Raw genomic sequence first — 23,399 nt, 5'->3', positions numbered from 1 at the left:
TCTCTCTTTTTTTTTTTTTAAACATTTATTCATTTTTGAGAAACAGAGCATGAGTGGGGAGGGGCAGGGAGAGAGGGAGACACAGAGCCCGATGCAGTGCCCGAACTCATGGATGACAAGATCATGACCTGAGCTGAAGTCGGATCCTTAACCGACTGAGCTACCCAGGGGCCCCAAGGCCTGAGGTTTTCTACCATCCTCACTGCCCAGCTCACTTCCACCCACACTCTCCTCCCCTGATACGTCCTCAGGGTACTTCTCCAGTTGGAAGTCTTGCTGACACCATGTCCCAGAAACACCTCCAGATCAACCAGACGTTTGAGGAGCTGCGACTGGTCACACAGGACACAGAGAATGAGCTGAAGAAGCTGCAGCAGACTCAAGAGTACTTCATCATCCAGTATCAGGAGAGCCTGAGGATCCAGGGTGAGGCCAGGGCAGCCTGGGCGGTGTGTGTTGTGAGGGCTACAAGGAAGTTCAGGTCAAATTGGAAGAGAATGGGGTTTCTGTTCAGAGGCACTCCCCTTTCTGTGGAGTAGCCGGGAACCATGTGCTCTAAAGATCTGGCAGGGAGGATGAGACTTAGGAAGGGGAGGAGTCACGAGCTTGCCTTTGGAGAGTGTGGGTCTCACTCAGGCTTCCCACACCCAGGGAGCTCCTGGTCTGCTGGGGAAGAATTTCCTCCTGTGGGAAGAAGCTCACAGTCTAGTAAACAGTACTTTTGTATATAATTGGTGTTTCATAAATGCTGCTTTGCTGAACTGTTAAATTCTCCAAGCAGGGAAAGCATAAGGGCTAAGGGCTGTGTTTGTAGTGACAAACCTTTAATGTTTTGTGCAGTTATTCAGAGAGGCTGTCCTGACACAGAGCCTGCTAATGCACCTCAGTTAGCCTTGATAAGCAAAGGGTCCCTTTCCTGGTATAAATCCTGCTAGGTACTTAAGTACTGAAAACGTCAGTCTTGAGGCTGACGCTTGGAGCCCCACCAGCGCCCCCTATTGGCCTTGTTAAGAATTTGGCAGAGTGACTTTAATGCTAATTTTGTCTCCCTGCAAGCATGCCCAGCTGAGAATCTCAGAAAAGCCTCTGCTTGACCAGCTGTACAGACACATACCCATCTATGTAGCATGTGCGCCTCTAATACCGTGCTTGTGGGCTCAATTTTATAGCGATATTGCTATTATTATTAACTCAGTCTTCCATACTAATTATATATTTTTTGAGAAGGGATTGTGTCTTATCTCTGTACCCTGAGGTTGGTACATTGGCTGAATCATAGTAGGTATGAATAAGTGTTGATGAGATGATTCTAGCATGTTTTCTTCCATCTGAATCCATCTCAGACTGACGCAAGAGAAAGGGTGGCCCTCTTCCTAGATTAGGGAACGGGAGAATTCAGGCTACTAGTTCTACCCAAAGCCTTTGACTGGTTGATAGTACTTCCAATCCTATTCTTGGGTTTTCTGTTTCCTATTTATGGATATGGGTTTGATTCTGGTTTGGGTTTGTACCCATCATGTCATGTCAGTTCAGTCTCATGTATCAAGTTCACCCATGGGAAACATAGGCTATCATCTGTTTGTGCAAGGGGAGGCTCAGCTCCCTCCAGTGGAGCAGACAATTGCCTCATGTCTGCTGGCCTCCCTCCCAGAAGCTTCTGCAAAGTGCCAGGAGAGACCTAAGTGAGTCACCTGCATAGGGAGGTTGGGCCCAGGTGTGGGGCTCACCACCGCCTCCCTGGGGATGGGGGCAGGATTTCCGAGGTGGCTCCAGACTGCTCTGCTGTGTTCCAGGCCTGGACAGTATTCTTCTCTCTCAGTCCCCGAGAGTGGACTCCAAACCATATTTCCAGTTGTCTTCTAGCTCTGGGCTTTTCCTGACTGTTAGAGTTGCTTTAGTCTGTGTGTCCCAGCTTGTGTGTCCATGAGGCAGGACCTAGGTCAGTGTGAGAGGGCCCTCAGCGGCCTGCCAGGAACTTGCCCAAGACGTGCTGATGCTCACCTCCTCTTGACTCAGGCCCAAGTAAGGACACTGGAATATTCTTTTTTTAAAAAAATTAGATAGACTGCACACCCAACATGGTGCTTGAACTCACAACCCTGAGATCAAGAGTTGCATGCTGTATGGACTGAGCCAGCCAGGCACCCCGACACTGGGATATTCAAATAGGTGATCGGCAAGGCGTAATAACCCCAGCATTTAGGATAGTGGTTACCTTTGGAGGCAGGGACGGATGTGCAAGCAGGGAAGGATGTACAGGTAGTTTTCAACGTGGAAATGTTTGATCTCTTTTTTTTTTTTATGTTTTGTTTATATTTGTGAGAGAGAGAGCATGCATGTGCACGCAAGCGGGGATGGGGCAGAGAGAGGGGGGCAGAGTTTCCAAAGTGGGCTCTGTGCTGACAGCAGACAGCCCGATGTGGGGCTAGAACTCACAAACCGTGAGATCAAGACCTGAGCCAAAGTCAAACGTTTAAACGACTGAGCCACCCAGGCACCCTGAGAAATGTTTGATTTCTTTAAGCCGGGTTACTGAAAGACAGGTGTTCCTTGCATCATTCTTTCTGCCTTCCTTGGGTCTTGAGAATTTCATAATAGATGTTTTGTAAGAGGGTACTGAGGCCTCACCGACTCCCCTTTCCTGCCATGGATGAGCTTCCCAGCAGCTAGTGTGGAGAGAACCTGCCTCCCTCTCTGGCACCCTTGGGTGCTAGAACCTTCCCTCTCCTGAGAGGATCTTGCTGCTTTCGTGTTGCCAGTGGGCCCTGGGCATTCTGTCTCCCCATCTCCCTCGCCTTTTCCCTTTCGCCCCTTCTCTTTCTGTCCCTCTCCCTCCCTCTCCCTCTCCCTCCCTCTCCCGCCCCCCTCTCTCTCCCTCTCTCCGTCTGTTCCTCTCTGTCTCCTTCCAGTTGGTCAGCTGAGCTCACGGTGACCCACCCTGGACAAACAAACACGTTAGGCACCTCCCAGCACCCAGAGAAATGCCTTCTTCCCTAGGAGAGAGGGCTGTGCTCCCGGGGATGGGACAAAGCTGGAGATGGGACAAAGCCAGCAGGCAGGGGCTGCCCTGAGGGGGCTCTGATGTGTGGGGTGGGGCTGAGCGGCTACTGGTCTCTGTCACCCTTTAAGCCTGCCCTGGGACCCCCTAACCAGTAAGGACACGCTCATCCCTGCAGCGTGTGCGTGCCGGGCAGTTCCTTGAACGTGTTCTGTGTTCCCACATATTTAGTCCTCAGCCAGCCACCGAGACAGGGGCCAGGCTTCTCCCATTTTGCACATGGGCAAACTGAGGCACAGAAGCGTGATGCACGAGTTCACCCAGTTAGTGAACGGTGAGGGCACACATCAAACCAGGCAGTGAGGCTCCAAGCTGGACCCCGTGTGGCGTGAGGAGGTCTGGGCAGCCAGCTGTGTAGACTGAGGTGGGAGGGGAGGCCGTGGGGCAGGATCCTCCTCAGCTATACCCTCAGGTTTCCACCTACACACCCCCAGGAGGGGAGATCAAAGGCGAGAGGCCAGAGACCAGAGCCTGCTCATCTCTGGCACCCTTGGCTGTCAGAAGGCCAGCTTGCCATCGGTCAGATGTGTCCCTTGAGGGTCTGGCCTCCAGAACGTGTGTGTGCGTTCCCCTGGGCTTCCTGCAGGAAGCTGGGAGATGATGGTCATGGGTGTCCTGTCCCCTCCTCTAGCTCAGTTTGCCCAGCTGGCCCAGCTGAATCCGCAGGAGCGCCTGAGCCGGGAGACGGCCCTCCAGCAGAAGCAGGTGTCCCTGGAGGCCTGGCTGCAGCGGGAGGCCCAGACGCTGCAGCAGTACCGTGTGGTGAGTGGGATCCGCGTCCTCTCCTCCCAAGCCTTGAGGTGCACATCCCAAGGGGCGCGGGGAAGCCGAGAGAGGGCTAGAGCCAGGAAGAGAGCAGGACCCAGCGGAGCTGGAGGCCAGATCGTTCTCTCCCGTGGGGGGCGTGGGGGGCGTGTGGGCAGAGCAGGTTGGGAAGAGGGGAAGGCCTGGGCCTGGGGCCTGGTCCCTGGCCCCCAGCCCTGCCTCCCGAGGCCTGCAGTTGGGCGTGTTCTCCCCACTTGCCTTCAGGAGCTGGCCGAGAAGCACCAGAAGACCTTGCAGCTGCTGCGGAAGCAGCAGACCATCATTCTGGATGATGAACTGATCCAGTGGAAGCGGCGGCAGCAGCTGGCGGGGAACGGAGGGCCCCCCGAGGGCAGCCTGGATGTGCTGCAGTCCTGGTAATGGTGTGTGGGGGGTGGCGGGGGGTGGCGGGGGGCAGGAGGGGGCGGCAGGGGCTGGGAGTGGTGCAACCAGCTGCTCGTTGTGCCTCCTGCGTTTCCATGAGCAGCCGGCTCCCTCTGTCCTGCGGCAAGACTTAGTTCACTAGGGGTTCTGGTTCCTGATGCGGACTCTGGGGCCCCGTCTGTGCCCCCTGCCCAGGAAGGGAGTCACCGTGCTGGGGAGTGGGGCAGGGCTGGGTGTGCAGAGTGACGCTCGGGCCGATTGGACCCACTTCAGGCTTGCTGCCTCTGCGTATTTCTCTGTGTTTCTGGAAGGCGGGCGCTCTGCTCTGCTCTGCTCCGCTCCGCTCCGCTCCGTGGTCGGGAGTGGCGGCTTAGGCGCAAAGCCTTCCTGGGTGAGCGCGGAGCTGGGTCTTGGGGCGTTCTCCTCAGACTGGAGCCTCCCAGCCTCGAGCCTGGGGGATGGCGTGATGCCATTGTCCTCCCGTTGGCCTGGGGCTCCCGTGCAGGTGCGAGAAGTTGGCCGAGATCATCTGGCAGAACCGGCAGCAGATCCGCAGAGCTGAGCACCTCTGCCAGCAGCTGCCCATCCCTGGCCCAGTGGAGGAGATGCTAGCTGAGGTCAATGCCACCATCACAGACATCATCTCAGCCCTGGTGACCAGGTAATTCCTGCCTCGGGCCACACCCAGCCCCCGTGCGGTTGGCATGGGGGAGGCAGGCGGTGCTTTGCTGATGGTGGGGGTGGGGGTGGGTGGGCTCTTGCTTGAGTCCTTGTCTCTGTTTGCCTCGGGTCCCCGTCCCCGCTCTGTCCTCAGTTGCTTTAGCTGCTCGGTGTTGACCTTGCCCAGTTTCTGTTGTGGACACCATGTGGACTGCCCTTGTCCCCCGCAGCCCATGCCAGCTGCTGAGTCGTTTCACTGCCTCCCCTCCAGCCATCTCCTCTGACTCTCAGTGGCCTCCCTGGGAACAGGGGCGGTGCCGTGTGCCTTCATTTGCCTGCTGAGCCCCGGCAGCCTCCCTCCACAGGGGAACCAGACCCTGTGCCCTGAGCCGGCATCATGTCTGGTGTGGTCACTTGTGTCCCCGCAGCACATTCATCATCGAGAAGCAGCCCCCTCAGGTCCTGAAGACCCAGACCAAGTTTGCAGCGACGGTGCGCCTGCTGGTGGGCGGGAAGCTGAACGTGCACATGAACCCCCCCCAGGTGAAGGCCACCATCATCAGTGAGCAGCAGGCCAAGTCACTGCTCAAGAATGAGAATACCCGCAAGTACGTGTGCCCTTCCCCCTGTCTGCTTCTTTTCTCCGTCCTTACTACAGGAAGAAGTGCTCGGGCCTCCTAGCCCTCACGCTGGACTCCGCCATTCATTATACGAGCCCCATTAGCCCCACTGTCCCCTTCCGGCTCTCGGAGAAACAGTGTAAGGAGTTTCTTCTGTGAAAAGAAACATATGATTATCTTTCATCTACTAGGGATAAATCAAGAAAATTTCTTTATGTTAATGTATATTTATTTCTTGTATATTTCAGCAGCTATCATTTCCTGTAAATGATGTCGGTTTTTACAACGTTCTTTATTGCCCCCCCTATATAATTTCTACCCCACGTTTACCGAGATGCGTGAGTTTAGAGTCGAGTGTCTCTCTTCTCTGCAGCGACTACAGTGGAGAGATCCTGAACAACTGCTGTGTGATGGAATACCACCAAGCCACCGGCACCCTGAGCGCGCACTTCAGGAACATGGTGAGGATGGGAGAAGAGGAAGAACACATTTTCCCTGGTTGTTTGAGGGCTTTGTCCTCTTATTTCTCTCCTTTGCAGTCCCTGAAGCGAATTAAGAGGTCTGACCGTCGTGGAGCAGAGTCAGTGACTGAAGAAAAATTTACAATCCTGTTCGAATCACAGTTCAGTGTTGGTGGAAATGAGCTGGTTTTTCAGGTCAAGGTAAAGGCCTCCCTCAGCTGTGGTGTGTGTGTGTGTGTGTGTGTGTGTGTGTGTGTGTGTGTGTGTGTTTGTGTGCGCATGTGTGTGTACTTTATATAAGAAGAAAGTTGTTTTGATCACATAGTGTCTTTACTGTTAATGAACAGAAACTGGGGAGACTTCATCCTTAAAACCGTATCTCTTAGATTCTCTTAGGAGCTACAGTAATAAACTAAAATAGCTGGAGAAATAGGTAGGAATGAGTCTAGAGAAATATCACTCCAGATGAATTTGAGTAACAGTTTGTAGTAAGTTTTAGACATTTGTTACTTGCTCTTTTTTCCTAGAAATGTCTCTATATTCTTTCTCTTTTCTCTTGTTCTCCATTTGAGAAACTTAGTGTATCCTTCAGAAATATCCAAGCAACATCTTATTTATTTATTTATTTATTTATTTATTGTTTAATTTAGCATATGGTGCAACAATGATTTCAGGAGTAGATTCCTTAATGCCCCTTACCCATTTAGACCATCTCCCCTCCCACCACCCCTCCAGCAACCCTCTGTTCTCTATCTTTAAGAGTCTTTTAAGTTTTGTCCCTTTCCCTGTTTTTATATTATTTTTGCTTCCTTTCCCTTATGTTCATCTATTTTGTATCTTAAATTTCTCATATGAGTGAAGTCATAGCAACATCTCTTTTAAAGTATCTAAAATCTGGGGATGCCTGGGTGGACTCAGTCAGCTAAACATCTGACTTCAGCTCAGGTCATGATCTCCGGGTTTGTGAGTTCACCCCCCACATCAGGCTCTCTGCTATCAGCCCAGAGCCCACTTCAGATCCTCTGTCTCCCTCTCTCTGCCCTTTCCCTGCTTGCACAGGGAAAAATAAATAAACATGGTGTGCCTGGGTGGCTCAGTTGGTTAAGTGTCCAACTCTTGATTTCAGCTCAGGACATGATCTCCCAGTTCGTGAGTTCGAGCCCTGTGTCAGGCTCTGCGCTGACAGTGTAGAGCCTGCTTGGGATTCCCTCTCTCCCTCTCTCTGCCTCTCCCCTGCTTGTGTTCTCTCTTTTTCTCTCCGAAAATAAGTAAACTTAAGGGGCGCGTGGGTGGCTCAGTCAGTTAAGTGTCTGACTTCGGCTCAGGTCATGATCTCAACAGTTTGTGAGTTTGAGCCTCACATCAGGCTCTGTGCTGACAGCTCAGAGCCTGGAGCCCGCTTCAGATTCTGTGTTTCCATCTCTGTCTTCCCCGCTCTCATTCATGCTCTGTCTCTCTCAAAAATAAACATTAAAAAAATAAATAAAATATCAAAAATCTCTAAGATTGCACCATTGTGTAAAGTCCTGTGATTCTTGGAGCCATTGAGATTCTGTATTCACGGGTGACATTTACTGAAACTTGAAGAGAGAATGAATATGTTGTGATAGAGGAAAACAAAAGCAAGACAGGAATGTGCCGCTCTGGGTGCTCAGCCCTTTTCCTTTGTCTTTCTAGACTCTCTCCCTCCCGGTGGTGGTGATTGTCCATGGCAGCCAGGACAACAATGCGACGGCCACTGTTCTTTGGGACAACGCTTTTGCAGAGCCTGTGAGTCAATCCCTCGAACTTGTGGGTCTCAAGATCTTGATGCTGGTGTCCTGAATCTCTTTTATGTGTTCTTCCCCAGGAAAGCATAGAAAACTGTAGTTTTCTACAGTGGGCGGTAGAGAGTATGTGGAGAATGGAAAGAGCATAGGCTTGGAGTCTGGCCAAGGGCTGAACTCACGCCTTACCGTTTCCTTATGTTGTGACCATGGGGAGTTCACTTTCCCTCTTTGAGCCTAAGTTTCCCTAAGTGTCTGCACCACAGGGATAATAATGCTTCATAGTGCTGTTAGGAAGATGAAATTAGGTAACATTCAGGGGCTCCTGGCTGGCTCAGTCAGTAGAACATGCAAATCTTGATCTTGGGATCATGAGTTCAAGCCCCATGTTGGGCATAGAGTTTACTTAAGAAAAAAAGAATGAAATTAGGTAACATACAAAATACAAAATGCTTGTCATATAGTCGATACTTAGTAAATGTTAATTTGAATTTTTTTTTTTCAACGTTTATTTATTTTTGGGACAGGGAGAGACAGAGCATGAACGGGGGAGGGGCAGAGAGAGAGGGAGACACAGAATCGGAAACAGGCTCCAGGCTCTGAGCCATCAGCCCAGAGCCTGACGCGGGGCTCGAACTCACGGACCGCGAGATCGTGACCTGGCTGAAGTTGGACGCTTAACCGACTGCGCCACCCAGGCGCCCCAGTAAATGTTAATTTGAATCTTTGGGTGAGACCATGAATGGAATTTGGGACTCCCAGTTTCCTTCCAGAAGTGAGACCTCTCAGGAGGTTACTGTAGCTTAGCAGTTGCTTCCTGTCAACTTCCCTCCAATAAATGAGGGTGCCATTCAATGTGCTCCAAATTTTAGGTTATGTGATTCATCCCACGTCTCTCCAAGAACGAGATGTTTTGTCTGAGGGAATGAATATGGTTTTGTTGACTTATACATCAAATCCTATCAGAAAACCACTAGTGTGTGCTTGTTGAGCATTTTCAGAACATTTCATCAGGAAAAGTTGTAGATGTTGTACATTTACAGTGGAGAGTAGTCCATATGGTAGGTATTCAGGACATAAAAGTTACTGCTTGTCTAACGTGACTCTAACGTGAAGAGTCTAACCGAGTTATCTCAATGGTCCTCTTTAGAGAACAATATTTTGGCTGCAAAAGGAGAGGTTTTTAGCAGAAATCCTACTGTGCCCATTCTACAAATCTTGAGTTTGAGTCTCCTCTCAAAACTCTCTGCCTGCATTGCTTCCTAATAAGCCTCCTGGATAGAAGTGCCCCTCTTCTCTCATTCCCTTCCCTGCCTGCCCGCCAAGCTCGCTCCCCATGTGACTTCGACATCTCCTGCAGCATGCCATTACTGAATAAATTGCCTAAGTTTATTTAGGCCTGGCCTAAATAAATAAGCATTTTTAACATTTTCAGTTGTGTTAATGACTGGCGTACATCTCACACTGTTTTAAAATAAATACATACTGGGGCGCCTGGGTGGCGCAGTCGGTTAAGCGTCCGGCTTCAGCCAGGTCACGATCTCGCGGTCCGTGAGTTCGAGCCCCGCGTCAGGCTCTGGGCTGATGGCTCAGAGCCTGGAGCCTGTTTCCGATTCTGTGTCTCCCTCTCTCTCTGCCCCTCCCCCGTTCATGCTCTGTCTCTCTCTGTCCCAAAAATAAATAAACGTTGAAAAAAAAAAAATTTAAAAAAAAAAAATAAAAAAAATAAGTACATACTTTTGGGGATTTATTCTACAGATTTATTTGCATATGTGTCAGATGACTTACGTGCATCGCAGCATTGTCTGTCATAGCTGAAGATTGCTAGGCTGACACACAGATGTCTGTCTACGGAGGCCTGGTTAAATATTGTATTGTTCTTCCAGACTGTGGAGTATAGCAGCCACAAAAAGAAATTTCTTGAATGTGCTGCTATAAGTAAGGTCTTGCAGAGATAGAATTAAGTGAACAAAAGGAAGATGCAGAACATGTGGATTTTATGCTACTACTTATAATTTTTGAAAGGAAAAATGTGTGTTTCTTGGTAAGCATTGAATACCTGTGGAGGCATACACGGTCAACTAGATTACATGCTCTGGGCCTGCTGGGTGGGACACAGGTTTAAGAAAGTGACTCCAGGGGCGCCTGGGTGGCGCAGTCGGTTAAGCGTCCGACTTCAGCCAGGTCACGATCTCGCGGTCCGTGAGTTCGAGCCCCGCGTCGGGCTCTGGGCTGATGGCTCAGAGCCTGGAGCCTGTTTCCGATTCTGTGTCTCCCTCTGTCTCTGCCCCTCCCCCGTTCATGCTCTGTCTCTCTCTGTCCCAAAAATAAATAAACGTTGAGAAAGTGACTCCATCAGATACCCTCCCATGCTTTTTAAATTTTATATCATGTGAAGGAATTGCCTATTCCAAAACAATTTTTTGTAATAATGAAAAAAGAAGAGGAGGAACTATGGCCAAATAGGATGAAAAAAACAGTTTATTAAAAATTAATGTTGTAAACTGTTTCTGAATAAAGTGGTCCAACTCACAGTTTCCACTCTTCAGCATGAAATTTTCTCAGTTTGAGCTGGAGTTCAAGGGCAAAGATCACACCTGTGCACATACGTGTGTGAGCCCACACCCATTCTTTCTGCCTGCCCTTAGAGAACCAGTCTTTCAGATTTCTGTTCCCATGGGGTTTACAGCGTAAGCCAGACCATTGGTCACGTTTTGTTTCTGCAGCCTTTCGAACGTAGGCTTAAACTGTACGTTCAGCAGCTCATTTACAAAACACCATAGACAGTGTGAGGTTACCTTCTAGGCTGTGTGTAAAGAAGGCAAAATGGAACCTTCTGCATCTCACAGAGCTGCATATGCCATAAAAGTTAGAATTTATCCTCAGGCTCAGCAAGACAAATGTGTGTGACTACATTGAGCCATCACTGTTTTTGTTTTGTGGGTGGAATGAATAAATCATGCAACTGTTTTCTCCTAAGATCCTGGCTTCTCTCCCTCGCAGGGCAGGGTGCCATTTGCCGTGCCCGACAAAGTGCTGTGGCCGCAGCTGTGTGAGGCGCTCAACATGAAATTCAAGGCCGAAGTGCAGAGCAACCGGGGCCTGACCAAGGAGAACCTCGTGTTCCTGGCACAGAAACTGTTCAACAGCAGCAGCAGCCACCTTGAAGACTATAATGGCATGTCCGTGTCCTGGTCCCAGTTCAACAGGGTGAGGGACCTGCCGCCAGCTGCCATTAGATCAGTCCTTCCAAACCAGATGCCTTCCAGAGTCTTCCTGCCCCAGGGCACTTGTTCTTCATGATGCTAATAAAATGTGCCCAGCGTAATCACCAGTTTCTGAATAGATGGATAAGCACATAGCTTTTTTTATGTAGAAAACTAGATCTTTGAATATTTAAGTAAGCTGGGCTTTGTGTGCAGCTAGTGCATTTTTTTCCTTTATAAAGGAAACAGAGCAAAGCAAAAGGTAACATATCTCAAAAGAAGTAAAGCTTTTGTGGCCAGAAGTCCATGGCTGTTTCCCATGGACTCGCTGGTGCTCGCTGCTGTGTGACCCTGCAAAACCAGACTCCCCCCAAGACCCTCAGCCCACAAAAGGGAATGCTGGTAGAGGAAACTTCTCCTCTAGCATTGGGGAATTCAGATGTCACCTATCACATCTTTGACTTTGTGTGTGTGTGTGTGTGTGTGTGTATACTTTAAGCATTTTATTTTTGAGAGAGTGCAAGCAGGGGTGGGAAAGAGAGGGGGTGGGACAGTATCCAAAGTAGGCTCTGCACTGACAGCTGTGAGCCCGACATGGGGCTTGAACTCACAAGCTGTGAGATCCTGACCTGAGCTGAAGTCGGACGCTCAAATGACTGAGCCACCCAGGTGCCCCACATCTTTGACTTTAAATCCAACTTTTGTTTCTTTGCTTACGGCCCCCACCCCCCAGGTGTTTTACATGACCTAATTCAAAAACAGCAAAGAAAGCTCAGATCCAGGTGGAGGTGTTTATAGCAGGGGTCCACTGGGTGTTGGTAATCGTTGTTTTTTCCCTTCTTTCCTCTCTCTCTTCAGCTTTTTGATTGTAGGACCATTTGGTAAAACTCGGACAGGCATGTATGTTTGTACGATTCTGACAGTGTAGATATTTGTTTTCCATTTGATTTTTTTCAGTTAAATCATATGCAGGCAATATTCCAAGTGTTACTCTTGGCCTTCTTGTGTTCACTGTTGTATCTCCAACCAGGAGAATTTGCCAGGACGAAATTACACTTTCTGGCAGTGGTTTGATGGTGTGATGGAAGTGTTAAAAAAACATCTCAAGCCTCATTGGAATGATGGGTGAGAATCCTTATTTCCTAAGTCAATAGAGGTTGAAGCTCTTCTTTCCTCTGTTAAAACATCACACTCTGCCTCTGCTCCTTTGGCCTTTGCAATCCAGGGCCATTTTGGGTTTCGTGAACAAGCAACAGGCCCATGACCTACTCATTAACAAGCCTGATGGGACCTTCTTGCTGAGATTCAGCGACTCTGAAATCGGTGGCATCACCATTGCTTGGAAGTTTGATTCTCGTGAGTTCCTCCCTTTTTAAAACATATCTTGGCTCTAGTTAGCTGCTTTTGTTGCAAAATTACTTTGACAAATGACTTACTGAATATTTGTGATGCAGTCAGCTCTGAGGAAGGGAGTGCAAAGGTGTCACCAGGACCCAGTTGCTGCTGCTAAGGCAGCCCTTGTAGAATCACATCACGGGAAACACAGTTAACTGATTTTGAGAAACGAAACTGTGTAACCCTGACATGGCTACCTGTAATGCAGCATTGTGTCCACAATCTCAGCTGCTTCCCTTTTGAAATGTCTGCCGCCTTATTCGACCCTGAGCTTATTTCAATGAAGAAATACTTGGATGAGTTGGAGTCATTTTAATTATTCCTTTCTCCTAATCCACATAAAGGCATGGCCACAGATTCTTTCCATCCAAGAACCGTTTTTTCCTCTGATCCTCAACATAAGATAAGAGTAGCTTGCTAGTTTTTTTGCAACTTAAAGATATTCCCAGCCTTTCACAGCTCTCTGCAGCCTCTGGCTGTCGGCAGGCTTCCTGTCTCACTGAGATGCTTTTGTACAGCAATCAAGGATTGGAGTCCATAAGAACTATTTCTTCTACAGAGGGACCGAAAAACCATTTGAACTTGAAACTACCTGAGATCATTGGCTCTCTAGGGAAGTGCCATATGCATTACCTGCTTTTTTCCCCCCTGGCTTTGATAAATGACTTGAACTACAACCTGTGGTTAATTTTAAATGGAGATCTTTATTGGGACAGTTTTAACGGAGAGTCTTTAATTTGTAGCATGTTTGGATTTTTTAACATTTCCTGTTCAGAAATCATGTTTAGAATACGATTATTCTGTTTATCGCTCTAGAGGAAAGGATGTTTTGGAATCTGATGCCTTTTACCACCAGAGACTTCTCCATCCGGTCCCTGGCTGACCGCTTAGGGGACCTGAATTACCTTATCTACGTGTTTCCTGATCGGCCAAAAGATGAAGTGTACTCCAAATACTACACACCAGTCCCATGCGAGCCTGCCACTGGTAACAATGTTCGCATTCTGATCTGGTTTTGTTGCGATTTGAGTTTTCTTTTGGTTTTTGTGTGTGTACGTGTGTGTGTGTGTGTGTGTGTGTCTGTCTGTCTTGCATGAAAACCTACACAATCAGTATTTAGTTATTGCTGTTTGAGTATTATTCAAGGCAGTCGTAAATCCTTGGCTATATTCTTCAGTCATATGAAAACATATCTGCTGCTGACCCCAAATATCAAATTGAAGGGAACAAATTTATTATCTTTTTTCACATTGCTTTTATTTATTCATTTTTTTTTTAATTTTTTTTTCCAACGTTTATTTTATTTTTGGGACAGAGAGAGACAGAGCATGAACGAGGGAGGGGCAGAGAGAGAGGGAGACACAGAATCAGAAACAGGCTCCAGGCTCTGAGCCATCAGCCCAGAGCCCGACGCGGGGCTCGAACTCACAGACCGCGAGATCATGACCTGGCTGAAGTCGGACGCTTAACCGACTGCGCCACCCAGGCGCCCCAATTTATTCATTTTTTAATGTTTTATTTATTTTGAGAGAGAGAGAGAGAGCACACAGGTGGAAGGAGGGGAAGGGAGAGAGGAGACAGAGAGTACCAAGCAGGCTCCATGCTGCCAATGTGAAGCCCAGCTCAGGGCTTGATCTCACAAACCCACAAGATCATGACTTGAGCCAAAATCAAGAGTCCAACACTTAACCGACTTGAGCCACCAAGGCACCCCTCAAATTGCTTTTAAAACAAGTTTAGATCAAATAAAACTAGAAAGGTGAAATTTGTTCTTCAAAACAGAGATGGTTTTATTGTTTTCTGAGTGTAAAAGTATTCTGTATTAATTGTAAAATTTCCAGAAAAGTATGGAGAAGAAAATACATACAGCATCTCTCATTCAGAGATTGACCACCAAAAATAAGTGTAGCAAGTATTCTCCCTGTCTGTGCAGATATGTATTCTTCAGTCAGTCACAAGATGCTTGTTGGGGACTTCCTGTGTGGAGGTTACAACCTAGTAGTGGAAGGACAACAAACAAATACATGTATTTAGTGATGGATGCTATGAAGACAAGAAAGCACAGTCAAGGGGTAGAGACGGGTTAGGGAGGAGGATGGGGGTAGCATTTCAGTGGAGTGGTCAGGCAAGGTCTCTCTGAGAAGGTGCTGTCAGCGCAGAGCTGAATGAAATGAGGAAGCTAGCCATACAATGATCTAGACCAAAACCCGAGAAGAAGTGCAAAAACCCTGAGGTGGAAGTAAGACTGGTGTATTTGAAAAACCCCACGAGGGGGGCCCAGTAGGCCAGAGCTGAATGAGCAGGAAAGTGTGGGAGGTTAGGGCAGAGCAATAGAGGTGCCAGATCATGTCAGGCTTGGAGTTCAGTAAACGGTTTGGGTCGTATTATCCATCATCTTTTGTGATCTGATTTTTTTTCCACTTAAAAATGTACCATAGGGAGGGGCACCTGGGTGGCTCAGTCTGTTAATCGTCCAACTTTGGCTCAGGTCATGATCTTGCAGTTCATGAGTTCAGGCCCCGCATTGGGCTCAGAACCCAGAGCCTGCTTCAGATTCTATGTCTCCCTCTCTCTCTCTCTCTGCCCCTCCCCTGCTTGTACACTTTCTCTCTCTCAAAAATAAATAAAACATTTAAATAAATTAAAAATTATATATACCATAGGCAGAGTTGCAGGTCTGTAAGTATAATCTTACAACATCACTATAATGATTGCATGGAATTCCATGTACAGTGAGTGATTCGATGTCACTGATTTGAGAGACTGACAATTTTTTTTCTTTTTCTATAATTTATTTTTTATAATTTACATCCAAGTTAGCACATGGTGCAACAATGATTTCAGGAGTAGAATCCTTAAGCCCCTTACCCATTTAGCCCATCCCCCCCCCAAAACCCCTCCAGCAACGCTCTGTTTGTTCTCTATATTTAAGAGTCTCTTATGTTTTGTCCCCCTCCCTATTTTTATATTATTTTTGCTTCCCTTTCCTTATATTTATCTGTTTTGTATCTTAAAGTCCTCCTGTGAGTGAAGTCATAGGAAATTTGAGACCGACAATTTAAGTTATTCACAGTTTTCTGTTGTGAATTAATATTGAGATAAGCTGGGGACGCCTGGCTGGCTCTGTTGGTGGAGCGTGTGACTCTTGATCTCGAGCCCATGAGTTCAAGCTCCGTGTTCAGTGTAGAGCTGACTTAAAAACTAATAATAATAAAAATAAAGAAATAAAAAATATTGAGATAACCTGGTACGTTAATCTTGTTCAACTATTACCCTGGGATAAACTCCTAAAGTAGAATTTGTATCAAAGGATATACATGCTTTTTAAGCATTTTGACAGATCTTTGCAGAATCACCCTCCAGAATGGGGAATCCGTTCTCACTCCCACCGATGTCTGTTGGACCACCTGCTCCTCCATATCCCCTGCCAGTCATAGATTCTGTTCACTGGCTTCATTCTTGCCAGTCTGACTGGCATAAAAATGGTGTCTTGGTTCTTATTTTCATTTCTTTGATTCTAAGCAAGATCAAATGTCTTTTCGCATAATGATAATAGCAAAATTGTAACTAGAGTAATAACAGCTGACATTTGTTGAGTACTTCCTGTGCACTGGGCCCTTCCTGGGCAGCTTTCATATAGTATCTCATCTAATCCTCAGAACAGGTCTGGGAGGTACGTCTGTTACTCTCCTCACTTTACATAGGAGCACTTGAGGCACAGAGAAGTAACATAATTTGCCAAAGTCCACACAGCTAGAAAGTGACCAAACCAGGGTTTGAGCTCAAAGAGTCTAGCTCCAGAGTCTATTTCTTCACTTCCATGTTACTGGCTGTTTCTATTTTTTCTGTGAAGTGTGTTTCTATTCCTTGTCCATTTTTCTTTCGGGGTTCCATCTTTTCCTAATAAGGTGTAAGAACTTTTATATAGTAAATAAGCCTTTTATTATATATAGCAAATATTTTTCTCAGTATGTCATTGTTCTTTTAACATTTAAGTTTTATTTTGCTGAAGTGCAAAACTTGTATTTTCTATACAGCCTAATCATTCATCAACCTGTTTCCTGTATAGAGCCTTTTATATCATGCCTTCCCACCCTGCAAGGATGATTCTATTTCTAGGTGGGAATATAAGCCAAAATTTTTCAGATTTATGCGGTATTTTGGATTAAATCTACCATGGTTTCTTTTTCTGTTAGCACAGCTAGTTTAGGTTTTTAAATCCTATTTTTTACAGCATTTCTTTGGGTTTTATCTTTTTTGCCAATCCATAAAATTCTTTAGAAACTGTAAAGCACAAAAAGCATGCAGTATTATAAAAAGGCAGCTCCTGACATTTGAAGGCGTAGAAGAAGCAGGTTAGGGTAACAAGCAACTTGTGCCCCGTGTGCCATTTCATTATCTTGGACTGTTTCATTGACAAACTTTTTATCCTCTTGACCTTAGTGTCGTCTTCATTGTCTGACATCATTAGGATTATATGTATTCCCATACTCACATACCCAAGAAATGAGACTTCATTCACCGACTTCAGACTATCACATTCCTACTACTCACTTAACTGGGTTTCTACAGTCAGCCTCTTAAAAAGGTAATTATGGCTGACCATACCACTCTCCGATCTGTCCCCTAGCCTCCCACATCCCAGTGGGGATTCTGGGGAGAGTGAAAGAGAGACACACGGACGTTCTTGTTAACCAGCCACGGGGCATGGACAGCACTCACCTGGATGAGTGACCATCAGATTACCCGCAAATGTAGAAAGCCCACAGACACAAAAGAGCACACAGACACCTGCGTGACACTCCCTTTCCTAAAAGAGGAGATTCCCAGAGTCAGAGTAACTCCAGGGGCCACCAAGTCAAATTCATTCCTTTCTTTGATTTCTCTGTGCAGCCTCTGACAAGTGTTTGTACTCCTTCCATTTGAAGATCTCCAGGGGTCGGGAAATCAGTTTTTCCCAAGACAACCCATTTCTTTTGTGGGCAGTTCTAATTACGACAGTGTTCTTCTCTCTGTGATTGACAATGTGTTCCCTTTTGTGTTCTCTTCTGATCTCCTCCCAGCGTTGTTGCCTGGGACACAAAGCAAATCCTGCCACTCCGCCACATCTGTGACTTTAAACTTTTAAGATATTTTTTCTTTTTACACTTAGTGTGCAATTAATGTTTGGTTTAGATTTGTCCTGGAGCATACATTTTCTGTGGCTTGAAGAATTTATCAACACATCCAAGCCAACTCGGAAGATATCTTAACTTGCAGTTTTAATATTAAGGCTTCTCCTACACCAGGTCCCCCTAACAGATTCAAATATTAAGTGCTTGTATCAGATCCTAAGATAGAATTAGGTGCTTGTGTCCTGTCATGAGAAAAGCTGTGATTCTTAAGGGAGATTGCATTTTCATTTCTTTGAGAACTTTGGTTCTCATCACCATCCCCCCCTCGGCAGCTAAAGCGGTGGACGGATACGTGAAGCCACAGATCAAGCAAGTGGTCCCTGAGTAAGTGTCCAGGGTCCAGCCCTGGTCTTCTGCTGCCTCCTTTCCCTTCCCCCCGCGCCCCCCCTCCGCCCCTCACCACTGCCCCTCCCGCTTATAGGCCCTGTAGGGCCCAGCACCCCCTGGCCCCCTGAAACCTGGCTCAGCCGCCGGAGAGGGAACTGAGCTTAGTCTCAATGGGACCAGGAACCAGGACCCCACTCCCGCAGCCAGACCCCCAGGCCCAGGGGGCGCTTTGTGCTTCCACACCCCAAAGAGATGTAAACATGCCCCTTGAGCCCTCCCCAAGTCAGCCGCTGCCCTGAGGTCACTGAGGCTTCTCCTGTTCCTCCTGCAGGTTTGTGAATGTGTCTGCAGACTCTGCCGGGGCCAGCGCCACCTACATGGACCAGGCCCCCTCCCCAGCCGTGTGCCCCCAGGCTCATTATAACATGTACCCACAGAAGTAGGTTGTGTTCTCTGGGGCTCCGCAGGGAGGAGCTGGGGCTGGGGCTGTGTTCTCTGGGGCTCAGGCTCGGCCCGGGGGGGCTGGTGGACAAAGGGACCCAGAGCTCCTGTAAGTCTGAGACCACCCAGGCCAGGCACCAGCATATGCCCAGGTGGGAGACAGAGATTTGAACAGAAGGTATTGGTAGTTTAGAATGGGGTTGGGCAAACGTCAACTACTCTTCTCTCTCAAAATGTAGATTTTTCTTGCTTTGTATAAGGAGCACATGGGCTTTACATGTGTGGACAGCCAGGGTTAGGGACAGCTGGGGTGGGTGTTCTAGCCTGAGCCTCTCCGTCCAGATAGCAAAGGACTCTACTCCCCACTGTTCAGATCAGGAGCATCTTTCCCCTGAAGCCCAGGCCAAGGGCACAGGCCATCTTGGGCTGTTCACCCAGTGGGGTGTGGGGCTTGGGGTGGTCTCTGTGGCTCATCATTGGCCTTGGGCAACCTTCCCCTTCCCTTTATCTCTTATCTTTTTCTCCCAAGCCCTGACCCCGTCCTTGACAATGATGGGGACTTTGATCTGGATGACACAATGGATGTGGCACGGCGTGTGGAAGAGCTCTTGGGCCGACCTATGGACAGTCAGTGGATCCCTCACGCGCAGTCATGACGCCCCCATCTCCGTCTTTAGCTTCTTCGTCCTCGCCAGAGGAGTTACTCTTGTGGATGTTTTAATTCCATGAATCGCTTCTCTTTGGAAACAATACTCATAATGTGAAGTGTTAATACTAGTTGTGACTTTAGTGTTTCTGTGCATGGTGGCACCAGTGAAGGGAACGTGTGTGAGTGTGTGAGTGTGAGGGTGTGTGGGTGTGTGTGTGCGTGAGTTTTCACATTGGGCTGTTTCTCCCCCTTGCTGTCCAGAGTTTAGTTGCAGCACTGGGGCCATAAACAGTGGCTGTGGTTGTTTTAACCTTGTGTAAAAGGCAGTAGTTCCATGAACCCTGGAACTTGGCCATGTGTTCAGAGGGTGGCTGAACTTTGACATGTGGCTGTTCAAGTCAGAGAAGGACAAAGGGAGGAGAAAGCACCTCTCCTGTGAGATTTGTCACTGTGTCTGCCAAGCAACTGATATATAACCGTGATTGTCTCTGCTTTCCTCTGAAATGTACAAATTGCCTTTTGAAAAAGAAAGCCGTCCTCCCTCCTTCCCTCTCCCTGACTCCTGTTTTCCTGGGTAGGGATGGGAAAAAGCGGGGACATACAGTGATTGTTGGGGCAAGGGAAGTCACGGGTTGTCTGATGGGTAGTTGCTTTTTAAGTAACACTGAACCCATGTTCTTTCCTTCCCTCTCCTTCCATCCACTGTGTGAATTGCCCCTCAGTTCTGTGTGTGTGCACGTGCGCAGACACGTTTGATGAACCAGAGAAAAGAAAAGAGGGTCACATAACCGCAGCTTACAGTGCTGATGTCCTTTGTGTCGCAGCCAGAGTGGAAGGCCAGGCCGTGACCCACAGGCGCTGAGAAAGCTGCCTTGCCACCCGGGGCAGCTGCCCTCTGGTCTGCCCGTCCTTCCGCCCGAGTGCGGCTACCCCACGGCTTACTGATGGTGGCCACTCGCACAGGCTGACTGGTGTTTTGTTTCTAAATCGGGACTTCTTGTTTTGCTCTTCCCACCCTGATCTGATATCACAGCCCTTTCTTCCTGTGGCAGGTCCTGTGCCATTCACACCCAGGTCACCTCGATTCCCTTCACCGTCCACACGGGCCATCTCAGGGAGGGGCCGGTGGGGGTGCAGTTCGAACCCAGGGCCAGTGTGCTCAGCGACATTGTTGCCCACTTGGTATGGGCCACTGGGTGTCAGCGTTGGTAATCTGGGGCAACACAGTCAGTGGGTTTCCTAGGAAGTTTGGTAAGCTGCAGAAACCAAACAAAACAGCTTCAGTACAACGTCCACGATTTCTTCCGTAGCTTTACCCCAGAAGGAAGGAACGGTCTATCGCAGTCAGGTGGGAAGAGGGGGAAGCAGGTATAGCTTTCCGGGTAGGCCTAAAGGTCACTCACCCCCGGCCCCCTTCTCCAAAAGAAGGAATGACCACACCAGGAGAGAATGGCCCTAAAAACCTTATTTTTATACATGTGAGTAAATAAACATATTTTTTTTACAAAAATGACTTCTGAATTTATCAGTGTTTTGATGTTAAAGGAAAATATTCCTCTGTAGTAAATTATTTATTGGAAGATGACTTTTTAAAAGCTGCTGTTTGCCCTGGCTTGGTTTCATACACTGATTTATTTTTCTATGCCAGGCAGTAGAATCTCTCTGCCTCTGAGGAGCAGGCCGACCCTTCCATGATACCAGCAGTGACATAGGATGTCGCTAAGCCCTTTACATACCCCTCAAGATTTGATTAAAATTCCACCCATGAGGATGAGTGTTGGGGAAGCAGGAGGAGGAGGCCTGACCGCTCTCGGACCCAGTCATAAAGAGCCCTTCCCTGCCTGCCCATTGGACTTCACCAGCACCGGCCCCTGAGTGCCCTGAGTGCCCTGAGTGCCGTGGCAGGCCAGCCGGGAGCTCAGCAGCCCCGACGGGGCGGAACTGACACACTTTCACGTTGGCAGGGACCCAGCCCCAGGGTGTGCTGTGGGCAGAGCTTGCCCTTGACGGTTGGCACTGGAGATTGGGGGGACAGGAGCCAAAGAGCGTGGCTGCCCCGAGCAGAGGGGTCCCATGCTGGTACGGTCGCTGACCTGTCCTCCGTTTTCCTGAGGCTGCGCTGATAGATGGGAGAGATGTTTGACTGAAAGGTATGCTCGCTATCTGCGTTGTGTTTTCTCTTTTCTCCCTGTTCCTGCAAACCACAAAAGAGGCAGTGGCAAGTCTTGACCTCCTCTGCCTCTCACTCGCCCCCAGACACGCACACACATAAGTCATCAAATGTTTCAATGTGTGGTATGTGCCGGGTTTTTGTAGGGGGGTGGGGAGACTAAAAGTGAATAGAACTTAAAGTGGAAGTATACTTTTTATAATTTTTCTTTTTAAAACTTTGTGAAATTATTTCAGATACATATTTTAGTGTTGAGGCAGATTAGTATGTAGCCACCAAAAAAGTATTGTGTACAATCTGGGGCAGTCACAAAATTGTGTATTTTATGTTACAATAAAGGCTTCCTCTGAAGGGACAATATTGAGTTCTGTTTTTCTTTTCATCGAGATGGTGAGGGAGGGTGGCTTTGATAGGGAAATATTTGCGATCATCAGTGTGACTGTGAAAAACGGAACTGGTGGCCTCAGAGAATGTGTCCTAGCTTTGATGGCAGAGGGGGCATTTCTTACCTTCCTGTTCATATGATGTTTTAAAAATTAGAGTGATCGTCTGTACCTCCTAGCCTCCTGATTCCACACTGTTCCCATTACAAAGCTTACCCTTAAATTTCAAGCACATTTCGAGTTGCCTGCTCTGAGCTGGGCATTGTGAGTGGGAGGAGAAATTGTTCTGCCCTCAAGAGGATCGTGGCCCAGGAAAGATGACAAACATAACCAAACATGATAGGAGATTGGCTCACGCTGCAATAAAGCTGTCCTGAGGCCGTAAGGGAATACAAGAGAACATGGAAGAAGGGCACCAGTTAGCTTGAGCTGACCCCTAAAGAACACATGGGAGTTAGGAGAGGCGCTCAGGTGGAGAGACCAGCACAGGCAGAAGCTGGAGATGCAGGAGGGCCAGATACGGCTGGATAGAGGGTGACGTCTGCTTCTCAGCTCAGGCCTGCATCACAATCTCCTGGAAAACTGGCTAAAGTGCAGATCGCTGGGCAACTCTCCAGAGTGTCCCAGCCAGTAGGCCTGGGGTTGAGCCTCAGAATTTGCATTTTTTTTTTAAAATTTATTTATTTTGAGAGAGAGTGAGCAAGAAAGGAGCAGAGAGAGGGGGAGAGAGAGGATCCAAAGTGGGCTCTGTACTGACAGCAGAAAGCCCTTGGGGGCTCAAACTCATGAACCATGAGATCATGGCCTGAGCTGAAATCAGACATTGAACCTCCTGAGCCACCTACGTGCCCCAGAATTTGCAGTTCTAACAAGTTGTCAGGTGATACGGGGGCAAGGACCACACTTTGAGAACTGTGGCCAGTGATGAAGCCTAGTGTGCCAGGCTAAGAGTTTAAACTTCACCTGAGCATGATGGCAAGTGAAACCTTACCAGACTTCAAGCAAAGGAATGGCCAGAGTCTCATTTTAGGAAATACTATAGCGACACTGTGTATGATGGATTGAAGGGAGGCAAAAGAGGAAGGCAGGGATCCGGGGAGGCTGTTTCAACAGTGTGGGTCAGAGAGGAGGTTCTAGATGAGGATACCACAGCAGTGGCCCTGAGGCCTACTATGCAGACATTGTGACCAATGCTGGAGAGCAGGATTGGAGTCTAGAGTAATTCCAGGTTTCTGGCTTGGGAAGTAATTGATAGAGATGCACCTCAGTGAGATGGGAAGGGGAAGATGTGGGAGAGGAGCAGGTTGGGAGGAAGATTGAGTACAAATCCGGATACGTTGGAATGTCCAAGGAGACGTGGGTGTGCAGCTTAAGAATGATCAGGGCTAAGATATACGGAGGAGGGGGGGGGCGGGACAGAGAGGCAGGCTCTGAAACAGAAAACTTCGAATCTCTCCTCAAAAGAACGGACTTCATTTGCAAGGGAAATTCAAGCTTAAGGGTGCTCTCTGAAACCTTGGAGGTTGTGAAAAGCAAGTGGCAGGAGAACAGATAGCTTTATCGGAGGTAGAGGTTGAGCTGGGCTAGCGAGTGTGCTAGAGAAAGATGGGGAAAGAGACAGCCGGGAGGAGCTCTCTCGGGGTCAGAACAAATCTCAAACACTGGCCGTGAAACTGTCCCTTCAAAGAAACCTGAATTTGATTGGATCAGTTTGTGGAGCCATTTCTCCCCCCAAAGCATTGTTGGAAAATATATAGCAATTAGCCAACAATTCATGTAGCTTAACAGCTGGGTGTGGTCAGGGAAAGAGGTGAAAATCACTGTCATGCTAGGGTGACTGGGCATACTCAAGTCTGCACCCCCTGAATGAGCAATAGCAGAGGCTTTGCACTGTAGGGAGG

General features: G+C 48.1%; 1 protein-coding gene across 2 annotated transcripts in view; it reads left to right on the top strand.

The window, feature by feature from the left end:
- Window positions 1-21,473, top strand: part of STAT5B (signal transducer and activator of transcription 5B) — a 66,894-nt gene extending 45,421 nt beyond the window's left edge. For both annotated transcript variants that reach the window (XM_030296794.1, XM_030296796.1), the window contains 15 exons: window positions 252-426; window positions 3,690-3,820; window positions 4,088-4,239; window positions 4,752-4,907; window positions 5,335-5,514; window positions 5,900-5,987; window positions 6,066-6,188; window positions 7,665-7,757; window positions 10,757-10,963; window positions 11,990-12,084; window positions 12,185-12,315; window positions 13,171-13,341; window positions 17,801-17,852; window positions 18,187-18,294; window positions 18,826-21,473. In XM_030296794.1, coding sequence (XP_030152654.1) covers window positions 252-426; window positions 3,690-3,820; window positions 4,088-4,239; window positions 4,752-4,907; window positions 5,335-5,514; window positions 5,900-5,987; window positions 6,066-6,188; window positions 7,665-7,757; window positions 10,757-10,963; window positions 11,990-12,084; window positions 12,185-12,315; window positions 13,171-13,341; window positions 17,801-17,852; window positions 18,187-18,294; window positions 18,826-18,952 — 1,989 coding nt within the window. In that variant the 3' untranslated portion in view covers window positions 18,953-21,473. The remainder of the gene's footprint in view (window positions 1-251; window positions 427-3,689; window positions 3,821-4,087; window positions 4,240-4,751; window positions 4,908-5,334; window positions 5,515-5,899; window positions 5,988-6,065; window positions 6,189-7,664; window positions 7,758-10,756; window positions 10,964-11,989; window positions 12,085-12,184; window positions 12,316-13,170; window positions 13,342-17,800; window positions 17,853-18,186; window positions 18,295-18,825) is intronic.
- The last annotated feature ends 1,926 nt before the right edge of the window (window positions 21,474-23,399 follow it).

This window comes from Lynx canadensis, chromosome E1 (assembly GCF_007474595.2).
Source record: "Lynx canadensis isolate LIC74 chromosome E1, mLynCan4.pri.v2, whole genome shotgun sequence".
Lineage (NCBI taxonomy): Eukaryota > Metazoa > Chordata > Mammalia > Carnivora > Felidae > Lynx > Lynx canadensis.
This window is presented reverse-complemented; position numbering and strand designations above follow the sequence as displayed.